The sequence below is a fragment of the Ruditapes philippinarum genome, unplaced genomic scaffold, assembly GCF_026571515.1.
Source record: "Ruditapes philippinarum isolate M1 unplaced genomic scaffold, ASM2657151v2 ctg2613_1_1_1_1, whole genome shotgun sequence".
Lineage (NCBI taxonomy): Eukaryota > Metazoa > Mollusca > Bivalvia > Venerida > Veneridae > Ruditapes > Ruditapes philippinarum.
The window spans coordinates 287,893-311,313 of NW_026856127.1; the positions used below are offsets into that span (position 1 = coordinate 287,893).

General features: G+C 34.6%; 1 protein-coding gene across 1 annotated transcript; it reads right to left on the reverse strand.

Moving 5' to 3' along the window:
• Positions 1-463: 463 nt before the first annotated feature.
• Positions 464-23,059, reverse strand: LOC132745486 (importin-7-like; the record flags this gene model as incomplete). Its single annotated transcript, XM_060734436.1, is given in 25 exon segments — positions 464-1,239; positions 1,652-1,768; positions 2,552-2,696; positions 3,859-3,929; positions 4,512-4,580; positions 4,886-5,034; positions 5,758-5,978; positions 6,563-6,655; positions 7,278-7,375; positions 7,770-7,895; positions 8,382-8,448; positions 9,380-9,502; positions 9,951-10,111; positions 12,708-12,873; positions 13,290-13,379; positions 16,048-16,241; positions 16,553-16,698; positions 17,220-17,322; positions 17,719-17,789; positions 18,754-18,848; positions 19,622-19,711; positions 19,981-20,137; positions 20,600-20,758; positions 21,323-21,479; positions 22,980-23,059. Coding segments are annotated over 25 exon segments (2,994 nt in total). The 3' UTR covers positions 464-1,150.
• Between the last annotated feature and the right edge of the window lie 362 nt (positions 23,060-23,421).

Consider the following 23,421-nt stretch of genomic DNA (forward strand, 5'->3'; position numbering starts at 1 on the left):
TTCATGTAACATCAACACTGTTAAAGGTGAACTTCTTAAATCTAGATTTAATGATAGAGAGAGACTCGATTACTTTTTCATGTCCCCACCAACAACAAACTGATCCCAAACACCATCACATGGGAAACACAAAGTTTCATGGTGAAGGGAGGAATGACGCAGGACCAATATCCATATCATAATAAACCAAACTGTCAACAGGTTTGCCAGCGAAAAACCTCTACCATGTCTGGAATTCGAACCCATGACCCTCCCCAAGTCTTTACATCATAAAGTTGCCCCATTTTAGTGAAAAACCAAGAGGGGACAAGAAGAAAACACATACCAATTCAGATAACATTCCTCTTGACTAAAGTTACAGTACTTTTTCACCAAACAAAAAAAATTCTTTTTAAATATATAGATAATTCAATTTAACGTCATATGACTATTTTTTGCAAGTGAATTTTGAATACAAGAAATCTTTATTAACTTAAGAACATGTCCCTTATACAATGCATCAAATATTTAGAAAGAAGAAAAAAGAACAACCAACATATTAAAGCCAGTACAAGGGCGGGACTATTTGGCAATAGATTACTTTGGAGAAACGCAAGCAGTTATAATATTGCACACCACCCTTACACGAGGTCAACAAAATTGATAAAATGCGGCCAGTTTACGTTTCATGCACCTAACATATATATCGTCACACGACTCACTGATGAACACACGCATATGAATATACATATTCATTAAATACCTTATATATAACACAAGAATATCTTTTAAATATGGGGAAAAAGGGGGGCTATAAATGATAAATAAATTCTTTAAAACCACAAAAAAGAAAAGATAGCGTATTTCTTTAAATTCACCATGAAAAGTGATGTATTTACTTTGAACAGTGTATAAATTGACATTCATGACAATGAAATTCGTAAATGAAAATGATGGTTTAGCACTAATACCTCCTGCACTTGATGATAATAAACATGGTGAGAGGGGTGTGTGGGGGGTGGTGAACAAAATGCACTTTTTGTTTCTAAATGAGAGATGACCGATCAGTCAGCTGTCTCAGCTTACAAAACAAGCACATTTTTTTGACCGTAAGAGTGATTTTTACTGTACAAAACTATTTGAAAGTTTGTCTAAAATCTAGGTCGGACGCTCATCCTATTTGGCCAAAATTGAAGGTTTGGGGTACAGCTGTCTGTGAAGCGAAATTGTAGCCACCACTCTGTTCAATTTTCTTTGATTCTGTAAAGGAAAATGAGATTCATGCTAACTATAATGAACACTTTTATTAGGCTTTAAGTCAAACTAACACTGTAAAGATCATATCTCATCTTTCAAAATTTACAGTTGGAGGAGGACCTCATGTGTCGCTCCATGCATTTTTCAGGCAAGATCTGGCGCCAGAGTTTAACAATCTACATTCCATAATATAACTTCCTCACAAAAGAAAATGCAAAGTGCCTGGCAGGATTCAAAACCTCAAATTGTCAACATATTGTCAGAGTGAGAAAAATAAACTCTTTTAACACAAATGTACTTAAAAAGGCATTCTGAAAAACTGCCAAAAGAAGTTCAGTGACTTCAGGTTTAATACAGTGTCTGCCAAAATTAGTCAACATATAATTCTTATTATTCATATAAATCAAATACAAACCTGCTGCGGCTTTTCTTTGCTCGGCTAGTTTAAATACATCATCGAGTTGTTTAGTTTGTTCTGCTGTAAGCTGACTAGTGATTATAGAATACCAATTACCATCTACTGACTGGAGATCTGAAAAATAAATACAGAATTGTCTCCCTTTCCAGGCACCACACATCATAAATTCTAACGCTAATTTTCATAAGAGCATTGTTGTCATTTTAGATAGCAAAAAGGAATTTATAATTCACATAAATTACCTCAAAATACACCAAAATATGCTGAAATTCTACAAAACTAATGGGGTAAATATGGTGCAAGAAACAGTATACATGTATAATACCTAATTTTGCATTTAAAATGTAGAACATTATAATTTACAGAATGCAAATATTTAATGTATTTCTTAAAACTCTGGAGAAATCTTTTATAACAAAATTCTTAATTTGAGCTTCTAAATCAGCGGTCACGGACAAATGACCATTAGACAAGATATCCAAAATCAGTTGTCTCGAACTAATTTTGCCTTTCAAGAAGATTGAACTATCAACCTCTGGATCACAAAACCTATGCTGTTCCTATTGGACTAGGGTGGACAAGCAGAATATCCTGGATACATACCTTCACTAATGGTATGGTCAAATCATTATCATACTAGCATTCAAAAGATTGTCTGCATTTTTAAGTCACAAAGACACTGTAATTGTCAAATGGCGATTTGCCAGTTTTACTGATGGAGGAAGACATCATGTGTTTGTCCATGCATTATTTCAGTAACAAGGGGACATCGAAGTAGAACCACCAACCCTCTGTAAGCAAGTTGAATACCTTCCTCATAATGACAGTTTGACGGAAATTAATATAGCAAAAGACAGGGAAGAGGGTGGGGGACCATAAACACGATAAATAACTTACTCTGTAGGATTTGTTTAAAGATGATATATTCGTCTACAGGACAGTTGTCCTCGTCGAGGGGTGTCTGATAACTCTCGAGGGCAGTCTCCTCAGCTTCATCATCGTCGAGGGAATCATCGTCACTACTGTCGCCATCATTATTTACCTGAAATATGTTACGGTAAAACAGTCTAATCATGTTTCTTTTCCTTTCATTCACTCAATATTATTAGCATGGTAATATAAACTAATTAAAATGGCAAAGAGCAGACAATTATTAAGTCAAAGCAGGTAATTTTTTTTCAAATAAACAAGTAATTCAATTTATATATGAGCCGCGTCACGACAAAACCAACATAGTGGGATTGCGACCAGCTTGGATCCAGACCAGCCTGTGCATCCGCGCAGTCTGATCTGGATCCATGCTGTTCAGTTTCTCCACTTGTAATAGTTGGTAAGCGAACAGCATGGACAGACTGCATGGATGCACAGGCTGGTCTGGATGCATGCTGCTCGCAAACCCATTATGTTGACGCCGCTCATATTATTTTTAATATATATTTTTCTGTATCAATCAAATCAAATAAAGTTCAAAAGTTTTTTTTTCATGCAAATGATTATTCATAAGCTAAACCATGTGAAAACCTTGGGAGAACAGTATGATAGGTTGTCAATATAACCTATAATTAAAATATATAATTTTTTTTACTTAAATACTAGTAACCAGTAATATGAAATTTGTTGAAAGATTTGTTTGTTGAATTTTAACTTGCACAGACACCGTCACATTCAAGACTTCTGGTTTAAAAAGACACAAGATGCCTGCCCCTACATGTATTATTTCAAGAATAAACAGTCCCAACAGTACAACCACTGACCCTTTCCTATGCCAGCTAGATAGGTCCTTCACATGAAAAAGTTCCTGACAGGATTCAAACACACAGCAGCGAGTGGCTAGTATTTTAGAGTTGCTACCTTAACCACTCAGCCAAAGACTGCATCACTGTTTAAAATGTGGTGACAGCATAATAACACACGACAAGTATTAACCCTTGTCCAGGTAAATATCTTAAATTAACTTGTTCATCATTCAATCTGAACATTGATCACTGATAATTTTAGTAAAATTTCAAAATATGACCTTGACTGACAAGAAAACAGTGCAAAACATGATTAGATGGCACTAAAGTATTAGCTGATTTTGGTTTGCACTGGTTGCATGGCATGTGTACCATCTATTGCAAGATAGCAAGCAGACCAAGGGTTAAGATTGACTTGTTAAACTACAATTAATTTGGGCAAAAAAAATCAGTATTATATAAACTTACAGATTTCTCCAATTTTTCTAGATATTGTTGACCTTCCTCATCCACTTCATCTTCATCACTAGCAAGAGCATCTACAACACAAATAATACAAACACTTTACACAATTAAATGTACATGTAACTTGAACATTAAAGGCCCATTAAGTAGTACTACCATTAAGCCTTCAAATGCTTATTGCTATCATTTTTATATTTCAAAGTTTCTAATTTTGATGTATAGGTTAATTTTCCAAAAGTTACTCATTAGCCATAAATCTGATCCATTATTTGCCTCTTGTGTTTTGGCAAGTGGTAAGGTAAAGTTACAGTGATTTAGTATTTTGTAAGAATGAAAATACTATTTTGTCTACATTTATGCTACCTCTTTCATAGATTTGTTTCACATGAAAAACCATTGTCTCCAGGTATTAAGTATGTAACATGCTGTAAGTCCATTATTACATTATAAAACATCACTCTGATATATATAAAACATAAAATTGTAGTTACTTTAAACATATGCATTTCTGCTTGAATGGGAAACAAGTTTCTTTCAACTGGTATCATTTATTTTTCTTCATTCCTCTTTCTGGAAAACCAGTAACGTTAATACCTGGGTTTCAAGGAAGACACAAACCCGACCACTACACGATATGCTAAAATAGTAAGGCATACCTTGCTCATAGTCGCCATCTTCATCATCATCATCGTCTTCACTGTCTGAATTCTCATTCTCTGCTCTTGCTGAAATAACACAAAAACCAATTACTGTACGGCTTTGGAAAGAGTTACACTGAAACTCAACAAATGTCATTTTTCTGTTCCATTACTGGATTACAAACTTTTACAATTACAACATGGCTACAACATCAATGTTAGGCGCAACAGGTTGTTCGGTGCAGTAGTGCACCATGAAGCTGAAAATTTTCGGCTTAAATTGGCACAATCAGCTTTTTTCCTTTCAGAGTAAAGCTTCAAATCTGATTATAAACATCTAATACACAATATTGAAAATTTACAATTACAATATAGTAAAACTATCAACTTACTCTCATACGCTCGTTTTAAGCCGCTGAACAAGACGAGGGCAGCTGGAAGGATTTGTGAGCCGACTTCCGTCACTTCTGATGGTCTATTTGATTCCAACATACTTAATAAATTACATAGTCCTAATACACTTACTTTCCTATCATGCAACCTGAAAAACCAGTCAATTTTCAAATTCTGTTAAATATACACATCATGATATTGTTTTACATGTCCCCTTCTAAGACACAGCAACACTGTTAATAACATACAGTGACATTCAAGTTTCACTCACAGGTTAGTAAAACAAATTCTTTGTCCCAAATATGCTTACTAAAAACAGTGTCCTTAAAGCTATATTTTACAGAATGAAGATAATATTGCTAGACTTTCTCGTTGATAACAACAGACAAACAGAAAAAGAACAATATTGTCCTCTTCCCATTATGCCATTGAGCAATACAGGTGTCACAAAAACTTTTTTCAGTACAACCTCTGCAGAGCAATACCCTTCAGAGAAATAAAGACTTTGGTTATTGACAAGGTGTTGCTATAGAGAAGTGTCAAATTATTTCAGTCTTATTTTGGGAAGATTTTAAAGAAAATGTTGTTGGACAGAAGTAATATAATACCTCTAAAGATGGTATCTATGCAGAGCTTGCACTTTATATAGAACTTTTTCAACTGGATGATCACAACTGTATTACATGAGAAAACTATTAATTAACTATGTCAGACAAGAACCCAACAGACAAATCCAAATATTAGTGCCAATTCTCAATATATTTTTTTCCCTCTTGCCAACAGATTTCTCTCATCATAAATAAAGGATCATCTATAAGTAACCCAGTCCCAGTCACTATGACCCCAGCCCTAAAATAATCACTACACTTACCCTAGGAAGCAATCCACATCATGAATCCACTGTTTTAAGAATTGCTGCATCACTGACCCTTGCACATTGGCCACTTTCAATGTTTTCAATGTCTCAATAAGTAAAGGCGTATTATAGTACAATGCGGCTATCACTACTTGTAAACACATTGTCCTTAGTTCGGACGTTAAAACTTCTCTAGTTAGTCTTTCTAGCACTAATTCAACAAACGGTCTTATAATCTGAAAATTGAAAGGAAAAAATACGTAAATGTGTCTTAAGAACAGTCTAAAAATTATTCTATCCCTCTTCATTTCACCCAGTCATTGGCTAACCTCTCCATCTGACAAAAGAGGAAAAAATTCCATTTGGAGCCAAAGTACAAACATACGTTTATCAATAGGGGTGTAACAATACAGTTTTTTCTCGATTCAATTCTCCATTATTGTTTCGTGAAAATGGTGACAACAAATCATATCGAAATATGCCAATGACAAAAAAGACATTTGATTCTTCAAGTCTGAATCACGGTTTGGCATAATCGTGAGTAATCCTTTCACTCCTAATAATCAAGTTTCTTTCGTCCGATTTAAGATTATTAACCTCTGCCATACCTTGCTATAAAATTTGTTAATTTACAAGTATGATATTTGACACAGTCACCTTACTCAAATTAAAGGGAAATTTAAACAAAGGTCATTGATATTACTTTATCCATAATATTTTAGTACCAACAATATAAGTTAGATATTGGTCATTTTGAACTTGCTAACTACAATGTGAAGAAATATGAAAACAATACGCGATCCTTAACTCTGGCACCTACTTGATCAACTTGCCCTGGACACTGCAGTAATACGACCTCCAGTAACTTCGCAGCGTGACATTCAGCATCCTCTCCTACATCAGCTGACATTACCTGCAATGTTTCAACAAGGGTTCTATATACTTTCTAATTATTTACCGGATTCATTCTACTTTCTAATTATTTACGTGGTTCATTAAATTTTCTAATTTTTATTCAGGTTTGCACACAAAAAATGCCCTTTTCTTTTCTAGGGCTGCTAAGTACAGTACTGCCAAGTCATATAAATGGTAAAACAGGGTTTAGTTAAAAGTTTAAAACAAAATCTACAATAATCATACCTAAATCTTACCAAACTCATTGCTTAATTTTGCGAAACTTGGTGAAAGCCAATATTTTAACATTTGACATTTGGAAAGCACACAATGTAAAGAAAAAGTTTGTGTTGCGATTGTTTTTTACACTTTTTACACCAAATTTTATAAAATTTATAGTCATATCTTGCGTTTGGTCAACCAAACTGACTTTCCGGATAGCCAGCCAGTCACTACCAATTAATCCTGAAGTTCCAAACTACTAATAAAAATTCAGATTCAGAAGTTAGGGACCATTGCACTCAATGTCCAAGATCAGTTATCACAGAGAAATTTCATCTTGGCCTAGCACTGAACAGCAGCATAGCAAGTTCACAAGGTTAAGGTTCAGAACAATATGAGTTTAAAGATTTTTTCTTTACCTGTTTACACATATTATAAATAATTTCTAGATGTTTTGGGTTGGAAAGGAATGTTTGTGTGTCCACAGTGATGTAATTATGCAAGGCAGGCATCATATCTGAAAACATACATGCACAAGTCTTGATTAGACTCAAAAACAATCATTTTCATGCAAATGTCTTAAGCACTTGGACACAATTTAGACTCTTCAAAAGATTTTCTACATTTTCTATGGGAATAACAGGGACAAACTTTAAAACTATGTATTTGTAGTAAAGACATTGCTACCTCTGGACATTGCACCTGCAAATATTCAAATTATGTACATTGAAAAGCTGTACACAAATGACTAAACAATTTTAAGTTGAGAAGAACAGGGGTCAGAACAGTAGCCCCCTACTTTGGTGTCAGTTTTATCATTTAGAACCCCCCCCACACACACACACATATACATAGTCATAATGTAAATAACTAAAAACACTGATTTATTCAGAACAGTTATGGTACCATACCTGTAAAGTAGTCTATACCATCTTTCTGGAACATTTCATACAGCATTAGATAGACCTGCCACATGTGTACAGTGACATGTGAGCTCGTTAAACTGTAGATCAATGACAACACTTCCTCGTAGAAATCTGAAAATACATAGTTATTCTATACATAGGACCTTACACAAGTTCGTACATTACATCAGGGTCTCCATTCCATGATTTAAAATCTAAAACAGAAGATCCTATACAATATCATATTGAAGTGTGCATTGCGCAAATTTAATTATGTAATACTTAACATTAGGAGTATTGTTGTTGACAGACAAAATTCCCTTTTTTGCTTTAAAATTATCCGAAATTCCCCTATGTGAGGGCCCCAGCCCAAGTCCTCTTTAAGAAAGTTATGTCACCGTATATAGATATTTTACATCAAGAGGATCTTACTCAAGATACCCTTGTATTTAACAAGTTTAGGAAGATTATGTTACATTGCAAGCCTGTGGTATCAGAATGAAATCATCTCAATAAAATATGCATTTCAACTACCAGACTTGAAAAAGTCACAACTTTGAAATTTTGTTGATTTTTATTTCAACTGTTCACTGGCTAAGAGCAGTTATATTAACTCACCTAGCATTTGTCTTTGCAGTACAACTCCCACAACATTGAGCACAATTCCTTCTAGTTGCAGCATTATCTGTGTAAAATATAATTACAAGCATTATTAAGTATTATAAAGGGACATAATTAAAAAACTAAGCAATGTACAGTAATGAGTAACTTCCATGTGTAGTTTCAAAGAGATATCATTGATAGTTTAGAAGTTATACTCCTAACAAGCATTTTTAACTTAAGGGAGATAATTCAAAAGTTAAGCAAGTTAGAGTTATGATTCTTAGACACTGCAATGCCTCTCAATGGTCTCTAGTCACTATGTGAAGTTTATAAATAAAATTCCTTCAATATTTTTTAAGTTATTCTCCGAACAAGAGTGTGATGGGCGGATGGACAAAGGAGCAACTAATAGTAAATGCTCTCCTTTCTAGGAGTATAAATGTTTTCAGAGTTGATTTGGTGGAAATGATTTGTTTGGTGGATATGATTTATAACTATACTGAATTTGTCCTAAAACAAAACCTTCACTTGATATGCTTATGATTGAATAGGTATATTAATTCACACTTTTTGTACACTGCCCACAGCAAACAAATTTAAAAGAAACATCATTTGTTATGCATGATCGCAGTTTCATGCATATTGCAATATCTAGGACTTGTTGAAAAACATGAATAGTACTATCTACATGAATACATGAGAACTAATGTTGCAACTCTCATTAAGTGGAACAATTTCTTAAGAATGATCCAAATAATGACGGGAAAGAAAACATAATTTTGTTTTTTAACTACAAGTTCCAAGCACTTCTAGGGAAGACTGAATATTTCTGTCAAACTTTTAAATGTCATTATAGAGCTTTAAATAGAGTAGATAGACCTCCCAAAACCATTCTAACATTCCAATGGAGATTCAAACCCACAACAGAGGGCCAAGTAATTCCATGTTGACAAACTTAATCACTGCTACCTTTTTAATATTAAAATATATGGTATGTAAATGTTAAACTGTACCTCTTTCTGCTCTTCCATCACTGTAAGTATAGTTTCCATGGTGTTTAATATACCGAGAGCTGTGATAGCCTTCTCCTCCGAGCCATCTGAATCAGCCTCCAATACTTGTGAGAAAGTTGTTGCCTGTCAACACAAGAGAAACTAAATATAAGGTAGTTATTTTGGAGATTTTTGAGAGTACACCTGTTCCGTTAATATAGCTTTCATGTAGCACTTGTTAAAAGATTTTATTCATAGTAAAACAATACAACTTAAAGATGCAAGTAAAGATGCAAGTATTAATTGTTGTTTTTATGCCTATTTTAACTCTTGGTCTTTCCTAGATAACAAATTACTAGTAATTTATAACGTCTTCAAGGAACAGACTATCCAACATGACTTCCAGTTGTGAGAGACAAATGACCATTAGACAGAATGTCCAGGTTTTTGTCACTGAAAATTTTCCCACTTCCCTAACAATCAAACCAGAGACCCTTAGATAACAAATCTGATGCAGAAACTATTTCAACATGAAGTTTTCATACAACAAGAGATGTTCAAGGTTGAAAATAAAGAATATGAACAAACTTACCAGATGAGACATCATTTCGACAGCTATGGGCGTAACCTCCTCTACATACGTACACACCAATCTCTGCATGGTTCCCGTCAAGTCATCGTTCTCCGTCTCTCGGATCAAATTTAGCAGTTCTATTATCACAGTTTTCACATGCGGTTTCATGTATAATTTTGCTGCAAAATAATCAGCAATGCATTTTATCAATATATAACATGCACAATGAATTTGACATATTTTTTTTTAAATAACTTCTGGGAGCTGCTTTGTGTATGCTCAATTGAGAAATTGATACGTTGAAATTCAATTAATTTGGGAATAAATGCAGCTCATTAACACCCAAATTAAGATTTTATTGAGGCAGGACAACTAAGTGGTTAACATATCAAATTAGTAATCTAAGGACCTCTAGCCATGTCGGTTCAAACCTTGTTAGAGACATACCATTGTTTCTTAAAGCAAGTAACTTTACACTCATTGCTTAGTTCCACAACAGACTTGAGTGTATGTATGTCTATAGGCTTATAACTTCCTACCACGTCTAACTAAACAAGATATGTTTGTAAAACATGTATGCCCCCTATCAGCAGCCAATTAGTCATGTGATAAGGTTATTATGCATGACTTCTGACCCAGTGATCAAACAATTAATAAGGGTTATCAAGTATCTACTGGTCATGACCTTAACCTTTGACCCCTTGACCCAAAACTCAATAGGGGTCATCTGCTGGTCACGACCAATCATCATACAAAGTTTGAAGTTCCTAGGCCTAAGCATTTTCAGTAAATTGATCAGAAACCTTTTTTACCTACAAGGTCAATGTGACCTTGACCTTTGACCCCTTGACCCCAAAATCAATAGGTCATGACCAATCACCATACCAAGTTTGAAGTTCCTAGGCCTAAGGGTTCTTTAGTTATTGATCGGAAACCGTTTTAACATACAAGGTCAATGTGACCTTGACCTTTGACCCCCAAAATCAATAGGGGTCATCTGCTGCTCATGACCAATCACCATGCCAAGTTTGAAGTTCCTAGGCCGAAGTGTTCTTTAGTTATTGATCAGAAACCGTTTTTACTTCCAATGTCAATGTGACCTTGACCTTTGACCCCTTGATCCCAAAATCAATAGGGGTAATCTGCTGGTCATGACAAATCACCATACCAAGTTTGAAGTTCCTAGGCCTAAGCGTTCTTAAGTTATTGATCAGAAACCGTTTTTACTTACAAGGTCAATGTGACCTTGACCTTTGACCCCTTGACCCAAAACTCAATAGGGGTCATCTGCTGGTCACGACCAATCATCATACAAAGTTTGAAGTTCCTAGGCCTAAGGGTTTTTAGTTAATTGATCGGAAACCGTTTTTACCTACAAGGTCAATGTGACCTTGACCTTTGACCCCAAAATCAATAGGTCATCTGCTGGTCATGACCAATCACCATACCAAGTTTGAAGTTCCTAGGCCAAAGGGTTCTTAAGTTATTGATTGGAAAGCATTTTTACCTACAAGGTCAATGTGACCTTGCCCTTTGACCCCTTAACCCCAATATCAATAGGGGTCATCTGCTGGTCATGACCAATCACCATACCAAGTTTGAAGTTCCTAGGCCTAAGGGTTCTTTAGTTATTGATCGGAAACCGTTTTTACCTAAGAGGTCAATGTGACCTTGACCTTTGACCCTTTGACCCCAAAATCAATAGGGGTCATCTACTGATCATAACCAATCACCATATCAAGTTTGAAGTCCCTAGGCCTAAGGGTTCTATTGTTATTGATCAGAAACCGTTTTTACCCAAGAGGTCAATGTGACCTTAACCTTTGACCCCTTGACCCCAAAATCAATAGGGGTCATCTACTGATCATGACCAATCACCATACCAAGTTTGAAGTTCCTAGGCCTTAAAGTTCTTTAGTTATTGATCGGAAACCGTTTTTGCTTACAAGGTCAATGTGACCTTGACCTTTGACCCCTTGACCCCAAAATCAATAGGGGTCATCTACTGATCATGACCAATCACCATACCAAGTTTGAAGTTCCTAGGCCTTAAGGTTCTTTAGTTATTGATCGGAAACCGTTTTTCCTTACAAGGTCAATGTGACCTTGACCTTTGACCCCTTGACCCCAAAATCAATAGGGGTCATCTACTGATCATGACCAATCACCATACCAAGTTTGAAGTTCCTAGGCCTTAAGGTTCTTAAGTTATTGATCGGAAACCGTTTTTCCTTACAAGGTCAATGTGACCTTGACCTTTGACCCCTTGACCCCAAAATCAATAGGGGTCATCTACTGATCATGACCAATCACCATACCAAGTTTGAAGTTCCTAGGCCTAAGGGTTCTTTAGTTATTGATCGGAAACCGTTTTTGCTTACAAGGTCAATGTGACCTTGACCTTTGACCCCTTGACCCCAAAATCAATAGGGGTCATCTACTGGCCATGACCAATCACCATACCAAGTTTGAAGTTCCTAAGCCTAAGGGTTCTTTAGTTATCACTCGGAAACCATTTGGTCTACGGACCGACGGACCGACAAGTGCAAAGCAATATACCCCCTTTTCTTCGAAATGGGGGCATAATAAATTTTTTTAGAAACAAGAAATAAACAAAAACTGTAAGCATTAAGGAATGCGTCACTTTACTGCATGTGTTTGATATTTGGTTAAACTTGACACTGTAAAGGCCACATGGCAACTTTCCAGTTTTTTACTGGTGGAAAAATAAATCTGTCTAAAAATGAGAAAAGGCACTGTAAAATTCTACCATACCTTTTTCCTGTTCAGTGATCAGCATCTGTAGAGCTATGGCAGCTTCCACTTTTACAGGTAGTTCCTTATCTGTACATAGACAGTTCTTTGTATGCTCCAGGGCTTGGAATAAATGTGCTTCTTGTTTGAACTTCATTTCACTAAATACTCGAATCACCCAGCAGGCCTAAACATAGAGAAATGCACGCATTGATATTTAAATAAGATAACTCTTTATCAAAAATCCAAGACCATAGTATGAGGTTAATTAGAATTTCAGATATTTGAATACAGAATGTACACTAAACACTGAAAATTCTAAAATTTGCAACAAATCTCAAAAGAATTCTTTCATTACCTTGGACCCCTTTTCTCAGAAATTTCATTATACATAAAAATTGAAATACATTTGAAATACTGTACCCTCTACATTTAAACTACATCCATATCAATTCAATTTGCTCAACTGCACTTTTCATTGTACAGAAAAAGCGACAGAGTCCAGGTCCACTAAATTCATCAATAAGTCAATACAGTAAATTTTTAATAATAATCATGCTTATTTACTCAACTTCAGAGACAAGAATATATACATGACCTTACCCTTGCTCTCAAAAATCCATTTGGACTGACAAACTCTGGGTATACATGTGAAGTCAGCATCATCTCTGCTTGGTCTTTGTATATCTTTCTCTAAAATGGCAACAAAAATACATATAAAATATGAAAAGCACAAATCTAAATAACATCAATAGCAGTAGTTTTTCCATCAAATCTAACTTTTACAATGCTAAAAATTTGACTTGTTCATTTTTCAATATGAACAAAACACATTCTTCACTTTTCATGCAATTTTCTTTAAGTACGACTGAGTAGCAAACACTGCAGACCATGATCAGTCGGCAAAGATGCGCCCTCTGGTCTGATGACAGCACTGGTCACATAGGTAGATTCTCTAGGAGCCAGTACGCTAAGGATTTTAGCAGCCAGTGTTGGTATTAGTTTAGCTAGAAGCAATGAAGTCATAATCAAGTTTGAAGCATTTCAATACACAATGCATTAACAAATGTAGACCAGAATAAAATCTTAAGTTGGTGAGCATTATGTGTGCCCTGCTATTATTTCAGCCAACAACTTTTTTCCTGCAAGTACAGGGTCAGCAAAATCTGATTCTGACTAACTTATCTGTTTTTATCTGAAGCATTTCTAAACTTGTCTCAGTTGTCTGTATATTTATTTAGTATATTCTTCAAAATTTCTACTTAAACATACAGGCAACCTGGACAATACAATACCTGGACAATTGATTTTGCCACCCCTGAATCAATATTACAATATACTGTTTACTATATTTAGACCACACTGTACATAACACAGAATGAGTACAATACAGTAATTAATTTCTCCTGAGGTTAAAATTCACTACAGTAAAGTACACTGGTAGTGAACAGTTATGATCAGGAATTGGTCATCAATCAAAGGAGCAATTTCTTCATCATCTGATGATACACTTAAAATAAATACATGCAACAATAAACATTAAAACATAAAGATCCTTACAAAAAAATGTTTGCACTGAGCTTAAATAACACACTTAAAAGACAACTCAACCCTCCCCAATGACCATAACCACTAGGCCACGGACCCCCTAACCTACTAGGATTTGAAACAACAGCGGTGAAAGGTATGTGACCACCAGGACGGTCAAACAATTAATTTTGGTCAGACTGACCCTAAAGTACAATATTTTTTATGCATCAAATCACTAGTCAGACATAATTAAAATCATAATGTTTACTATATTTAGACCACAGTGTGCATGCAACACAGAATGAGTACAATACAGTAATTAATTTCTCCTGAGGTTAAAATTCACTACAGTACAATACACAGATAGTGAACAGTTATGATCAGGAAATTCTAGTTTCTATTGGTTACCAATAAAAGAATTTTGAAACTTGATAGAATCAAATGACCTTATCTTCAGAGAAAGGGAGATAACTGGTTATTTCACAGCACACTTTTAAACTCTGACCAATAATTAAATAACATTTTTAATGGAAGGGAGTTAACTACTGATTTCAAAGCACACAATAATTCAGTTTTTAGAAACATGTGGGTTTTTTAAATCCCTTTTGAAAATGGGTCTGTCAACACAAACGATTTTAAGCATGAAATGAAGCTTATATTACAGGTTAACATTGTCTTGAATATAGCAAGATTGCGAATTTTGGGATTATAATCACTGACAACTTTTTGGGAAAAAATAACAAACTTCTAACAATTAAGAACTATCAAATAGTTGAAAGAAAGTCAGTAAAATATAATTACTAATATGTTTACTATATTTAGACCACACTGTACATAGAACACGGAATGAGTACAATATAGTAATTAATTTCCCCTGAGGTTAAAATTCACTACAGTAAATAACAACCAATATTGAACAGTTATGATCAGGAAAATCTAGTTTCCATTGGGTACCAATAAAAGAATTTTAAAACTTGACAGAATTCAATCCTATCACTTCAGAGGAAGGGAGGTAACCAGTTATTTCACAGCACACATTTAAACTCGGAGCAATAATAAAATAGTTTTTTTTTTTCAGAGAAACTACATTTTTTCAGACTTAACAACTTATTTCATAGCACAAAATAATAAACTTCTGACGACTTTTTGAGAAAAAATACACATTTTCAACAATTAGGAATTATCAAATAGTTGGAAGAAAGCTGGTAAAATATATATTATTAAGTTGTTTACTATATTTAGACCACTCTATGCATGTAACACAGAATGAGTACAATACAGTAATTACTATCTCCTGAGGTTAAAATTCACTACAGTAAATAACACAGATAGTGAACAGTTATGATCAGGAATAGAGATTTCTCTATTTGTTTGAATGATGATCAATCTCTTGTGTGTCACAATAATCACATGAACAACTTCTGCAGGGAGTGTTGCAAGAATCAGTGGAACAACTTTTACAGGGTTGAACTTATTAGAATTTTTCTGTAACAGGCCATTTAGAATTAAGGCGGTCATTTTTGGTGTTATGCCTTATAATACAACAAAGACTGCTTTCTTAGTTTTCAGGTGGCCAACAATGCAATTGAGAAAGCCATTTTGTCCTTCAGCAACCTCCTAATAACAACCTTGAATAAGATGCGTAAGGATAACTTATCTAAACAATATTTTATTTTTGTATTTGTCTATGATAGAAGTAGATAAAGCAAGTATGGAGCTGTAGAACTTCTATACCACAAACCTCAAAATTTTCAACATGATTAACCTTTTACATCAACCTTTTCTCTTCATGCCCATGATACATTTACAAAGCGGCTACAATAACCAATACCTTCAATAAAACTTCAGCTACTGCCCCAATCATGTGTAGACCTCCGTCCTTCTGTCTGGGTGTGGCCGTCCCCTGGGTGAGTATCTGCATACAGAAACCCATGGACTTTTGTAACACTTCTTTTCTCTTGGAGGCACAGGAATAAAACAAGGTTTGTGCAGCAATCACAGGGGAAAGAAAATCTTCAAAAACATCTGAAAATGTACGACAGAAGGCAATTTAAGTAATGTTTTATGATAAATGGCAATTTATGAAGCATGTATGATTAAAGATAATTTGAAAACAGGCAATTTGAAAACCTTATATGATAAAAGGCAATTTGAAAAGCTTGTATGATATTTTGACAAAAGGCAATTTGAAAAACTTGTATGATTAAAGTCAATTTGAAAAGCTTGTATGATAAAAGGCAATTTGAATGGCTTGCATAATAAAGGGAAATTTATGTAGCTTGCATGACCAAATGTAATTTATGTAGCTTGCCAATTTAAAACATTTTAAAACTCACCATATTTTATGCGGATATATTCCTGTGGATCTGTTTCCCACAATTCCTCATCAGCATCACTGTGACACATCAGTGGGAAAATCACTTCTTGTATGATCGGCTGAATGTGAGGCTTCATAAACTTCCACGAAAATGCATGACTCACACTGAAATAGATAAGTTACTAAATTCTTGAAATTTCAAATTTAAATGTGAAATTTTTATCTTTAGCCAAATTTAGACTTGGACATACACAGTAATGGTCATATGGTGGTGGTGTTGATAGATAAAGGCAGTAAGCCACACTGAATTTACCAGAGCACAGTTCAGTCACTGCATTGTTCCTGGGCAGGCTGTCAAGCAGTTTACCGGTACTAGTTGCCTTCACTTCCGCAAGGAACTTATAACTTTTGTACATGCCAGAGCAGAGGTACAGTGTGAACAGTACTGAGTGTGAATGACCTTAGAATTTTCTAATCAATCAGAAAGAAAGTGACCTGCACCGTCTAGGAATCAAACCAGGGCTGCCAGATTCACAGTGCTATGCTCTACCTAGTGAGCTGACCGAATGGCTATTGTTATGGTCATATAGTAACTTTCCAGCTTTTCCGACGACTCGGGTACATTTCAGGCATATTAGCATTTTTGAATATTTTGTCACTTTTTTTTTGTTAAGTATTGTACTCACCCTTGATTGAGGAAGTTAAGAGCTTGCTGAAGGACACGTGGTGCTACATATGCTTTCTGTCTGTACTGTTCCAGTATCTTAAATAACACTTGTATGATACCACCTGAAATATTTCAATCAACAATCATCTCTGCCTACTAAATACAGTTTAATTTAAGACATGCTTACGTGAATAAAACACTTTAGGTATCTATATTAACCCTAAAGAACTGTTTGCTGATAAGATTGAAAATCTGTAGGCAGCCAGACAGCACAGCTGTTAAAAGAGTTCAGAGGGTCTGAGGTTCGAGTCCCAGTCAGGCTTCTCATATTTCCCACCTTGTGACACATATTTCTACATATTACTTAAACTTGCATTATAGTGAAGGACAATAATACTTCAGTGGGAATGTATCTACTGACTTATCATAATAAATTAAAGTTAAAAGTTTAGATCAAGTATAAAAACATGATAAGCATTGGTATTTTCCTCTAAATAGTGGATTGAAACATAAAGTACCTGAAAATGCTTTCAAATACCACTCTGCAAACTGGTTGTATTCTTTTGTTACGTTTCCTGGGCTTCCATATCTGTTAGGAAGTATAAAATACTTACATTCAGTTTCAACAGTTTATAATTTTAACACACACACAAAGTACATCTTCAAATTGAAATTAATAAAAAAACTAGAAATGTGTCTATAGGACACGGATGCCCCCACACGCCACTGTTCTGTCAATCTTATGACTCTAGGTCAAATACTTTTTTAGACTACATGTGCCACAAGTTGAAAACTAAAAATCAACAAAGGGCCATAATTCTGTTAAATTTGGTCGCAGCAAAAATTCCTCCCTTTACTACCATCTACACATTAAGGTTGTTCATCCCTGGAAGTTTAAGCAAAATCTGCCATCCGGATTAAGAGGAATTGCGTTCACAAAATTTCAACATAGTATATAGTGAAAAAAATCAACAAAGGGCCATAATTCTGTTAAATTTGGTTACAGCAAAAATTCCTTCCTTTACTACCATCTACACATTAAGGTTGTTCATCCCTGGAAGTTTAAGCAAAATCTGCCATCCGGTTTAAGAGGAGTTGCGTTCACAAGATTTCGGGACGTACGGACGGACGGACACGTGCAACGCTATATGCTCCCACTCTGTGGGGGCATAAAAAACTTACTTGTAACACATTTATTGAAGCATGATCTAGCAACTTATATATAAATCTATTTCAGGTTTTAGTTCCTGGAAATATCAATCAACTTTTAATTATACTTCCTGGAACTAACCAGTACTGACTTAATACAAGGAAACATGGTTGTGAAGAGAGCGAGACTTGAACATACGATCCCTTGACTGAGTGGCAAATAACCACAGGGCACTGCTCCCCTCCTGAATAATACATTTCTTTCATTTGTCCAAAACTAAGTCCCTTACAAAACTCAGCAAAAGGCAAAATCATTTATTCATCAGGTATAAAGTATGTTAATATTGCACAAGTTTTTTCTTTTTTCTTCTTTGTTTTTATTGGCCAGGAAAATACCTTCTCACCTTTCGAAAGTTCTGGATAGGATATGTACTGCCCACTTTTTCACCTTCCACCAAGCTAGTTCTGGCCTATCGTCCTCATCCACTTGATTTGTATCCTGTACATGGAAAGTTTATCATTGTGTCACAACACCATAATAATATGTTATGATCATTTTACTTTGTATATTTAACATTCCAACACCCTTCACATTATTCCCCACTTAAACAGACAGTACAGTTGTGTGCATTATTATAAGATATATGTGTGGCATAAACCGTACATCAGGTTATGTTTTTCGCGTACGGCAAATTTCACAAATCTGGCTGTAATACTTTTCCGCTCAATGTAGTTCAACATTTTTTTTTATCAGTTCCCTTTTTTATTAACATGTTGGAATGGATATAAGATATTATATTTTCATTTACTATAATAAAGCAAGGTTTATCGTTTCATGCTTAGTAAATAATCTATATTCATGACCATTTTAACTTAAGCCATGCATTATTGTACAACATTGCACACAAAAATTGCTACCTTTTTTCTTTAAACTCAAATTGTGCATTACTCTACAACAATGCACTGAAAATTGCAATGTATTTCCTAAAAACAAGACAACTCAATGCATCATTTCCATTATCTCTGCACTATTGGACTGAGATAAACTTTATAGCACATTTAATGTCTTTTCTTTCACCAAAAATATTCCTTAACATCTTATATATGCTAATATATTATAACTGAACCAAAGATTCAGTTTTTAACAGTTTTAATTCACACTCTAAAATAATTTTCAAGGCCAGGTGTATAATTTGCTTCGGCAATGCAAATTTCTACTCATATACAAAGCTCTTGGTTGGACTACAGATTTGAAACATCACTTCCACTCACCTCTGGAACAGGCCTGTCTACAATTTGTCGTATCAACTCCATCCATTGTGTAAATACTTCTTTTGTTAAAGTTTCCAATGGTAAATAGTTCTGAAAATAAACATGCCAAGCTACAAATCAATTTCACCTTGAAAGAATCATTAATTTGTTATTTCTTATCAGGCATTAGTTTGGCAAAATTACGGATAAATTATAAAATTCTATATTTATGAATTAACTAGATTATCTTTTTTTAGACCGTATTTCAGAATTTAATATTCCTTTCCTAAACCAGGATGCCTTTTAAGCTATGTAGGAGACCCATTTATCATTATAAAGATATACTAATAATCATAGTGTAAAATCATGTAAAGTGTTACCTGGATAAAAGCGTAGTATATTTTAAGAACTTGTTTTTGTAGCAAATTTGAGGCCTCGGAGGGATCTGGCAAGAGCTGGGCACATCTTTGATAACACAGGGGTAACATGTGGGCCATTGCTGTGTCTAAAATCTTCCTTTCTTCACTTCTCTTGTACCTATGAAAAGAATTGGAAACATTCAGTAAATTTGGAAATTTATCAAACATAAGGATTAACCTCAACACTTATTTATAAAGGTCCCTACTACTTTTGTGATTCATATCAACAGGCTGTTAATTTGTTAACATTGCACAGTGGTCCTCTCTTAATTTTAATAATTATAGCCATGAAAACTTGGAAAAAATAACCAGCTGTACTTTCAGAATGATTTACATGTATTTTTATAAGGGCCTTTTTTCCTTCTTTTGAAGGGGTCGTTAAAAGAGATTCCCCAAAGAAAATTCTTTAAAATCATGCAGTTTCCCCAAAAATTGAATTTACATCAAGTTTTTAATCATTTCAATGTGATTTGTTATTAAAATAACATATAATAAATTGCATTTACACATCTGACTCAAAAGTTGCTCAGTTTAAATATAAATATTGCTTTCAACAAAATGGTTTAACCGATTAACTTACTCATAGACTTTCACCATTTGGTACAAACACATAAAGGCTCCCATCCACGTAGCATGATTTTCTGACTGTATATAGAAGGCAACCTTCTCCGGGAAATTGGGCCAGCGACCAGGATAATCATATTTGATTATTGTGCTTAGACAAACGCACAGCTGTACTCTACAATAATAAAAACATAGGTGTCAGAGTAATGTTTACACAATTTAACGTCAACTTCCATATATCTCCCACAATATTCTATTTATTAACATTCTGCCTGCTTAAAGCAGGATTAACAATATCTAATTGAAATTTGTATTTTGAAAACCAAAATATGTACCACTTGTTTTCACATTACAAGTTTAATGAAGTATTACCGTGGACATAAAAAATGAACCCTTTTTCTATGAAATCATGCATTATCATGCTATTGGCGGGCACCTGGCCCTAGTCCGGTATAAAGTAATAAGGGTCCTGTATTCAAGCAGAATACATTTGAGCCGCACCATGACGAAACCAACAAAGTGTGCTTGCGACCAGCATGAAACCTGGCCAGTCTGATCAGGATCCATGTTGTTTGCTATCAGTTTCTTTACTTGTTCTAGGGTTTGTAAGCGAACAGCATGGATTCGCCTGATCAGAATGCTGGAATGCGCAGGCTGGTGCTGAGTGCCATGCTGGTTGCAAACGCATTTAATGGTTGGTTTTTGTCATGGGGCGCTTCATTTGTAACTTTATACATACCTGATTGGATCTGGAGCATGTATCACAGCTTCTATGATGTTGTTTCTAATTGTCAATCTGTCTTGCTCATGTATACTAAATGGCACAGGATCACCCGGATTTTCCGCTTCCCTCTCATTCCAGAATTGTGTGCACATGTTCTTGAGGTAAATTACACCTAGAGTAAACACATGGAAATAAGAGCATTATCTAATGTGTTATGTGAATAGGAAAATCACACTTTACAGCTTTCTTTTTTTTTTTAATTTTGAGGAAGTGTCAAAGTGCAATTAAATGAATTTAATTGGGAAAAACATGGGCGATGTGATAAAAATTGAGATTTTTTCCCAAAAAAGTTAATTTATCATGTACAGGGCTCTCGATTGACACGGGGATCCGGGTTTTGACTCGTGAAAATCAGGAAATGCACAAATTTGACACGTGATAAAATCTGCTCAAGAGTCAATTTGCCCACGTGGGGATTTTCAGCTATGCAATAATAATTACCTTAAATCCACACCTAAGGTTACCTATCAAATCCAACACATGTTCAAATCACATCTAAAAAAAATGTACCGTGTGTAATAACACAGCATTGTTTATAGCCTGTGCACTGAAAGGGTGACATCATTGGATGCAATTTGACAGCGGGGCTAAAAAATAGCTCTACACAACTGATAAGAATTTCATACTTGAGGTGTCAATTATTGATTGCTTTTAAAGGTTTTTACTAATGAAATCGTGTCTTGATTTAACTTGGAGTGCCTGTACATTTTGTTATTTTCCATTAAATATTCCTAGTCCATTTTGGTATTTAAAAATATTAATATGAATATAGCATACCAGTAAAGATATTTCTTTATATTTTAAACTTTTAATCAGAAAAGCTGCAACTGGCTTAAATTGATTCTTTCACAGTAAAGATGTCTATTTCATTTTTTTTTATTTGTTTGTTTTTGTGTTGTCTTTTTTTTTTTCTTCTTTTTTTTTTTGGGGGGGGGGGGGGGGGGGGGGGGGGGGGGGGGGGGGGGGGGGGGGGTATATATACATTATAACCAGGGGCATTTTTTTTCCATGTTTAAATATTATCAATTTAGACTTGAGAAATCTACACAAAAATGGACCTCAGTAACTGAAAACATAATTTTGTAACATAAAATGATTCATCGTAGTCAAAATGACCCTAAGAAAAAAAATTATTTGACTCATGAAAATCTTGGCCAGAGTCTTTGACTCGTGAAATTCTGACCCTACTGAGAGCCCTGCATGTAGGTTATTTCAATATTGTTTTCTTTTTGAATATTTCAAAAATACTTTTTAACATGTTTCATCAGCACATTCTAAATTTTATATAATTTATTTCTCATGGACTCATTGTGGAATTTGATATCTAAAGCATTTTATAAGGGCTAGAATTGGGGCAAACATGTCATCTGTTTTTGTACAATTGGGGGGATTTTTTTTCTGGACCAAAAGAAGGAAAATATCTCTTTTCTTATTCAAAATACAAGAATTTATACCTAATAACAAAGAAATAACTCACAATTCTGGTCTTTTTTCCTTGAAAAATCCTATAATATTATTGCTTCTATAATCAGTTAATATTAACTGGTCAATGGTTTGAAAAGTTAATGCCAAAGCAGCTGCAAAGTGTTTAGATTTTAAATGTATAACTAACCTGCTTGTCGGACTGGCATATCAATTGATTCTTCCATCACTACTTGCAGAAGAATGGGGTGCAAATCCAATTATTTTGTGGGCACCTAAAAATATTTCAAAAATGAAGTATATAACAGATTGCAGTAATAAGAATACATACACTTAAGCATTTTATTTTCAATAACTTTACAAAATAACTTCAGTGATTAGAAAGTCAATATGAAATACAGACAGGCAGATCGATTCAGTTTTACTATTTGAAATTCAAAATGGGATTAATAATTTAAACAGTTTTGTTTTTAATCAAACATCAGCATCATAGATAGAACACAATATCATTTTACAGGGCTTTTCCCTTCGTGATAGCAGGGGCCGTTTTAGTAAAGTTCTTTAAAAATCATGACATTATTCCCCAAAATTGAATTTACATAAAGTTTTTTCGCCCCCCTTTGCAAATAGAC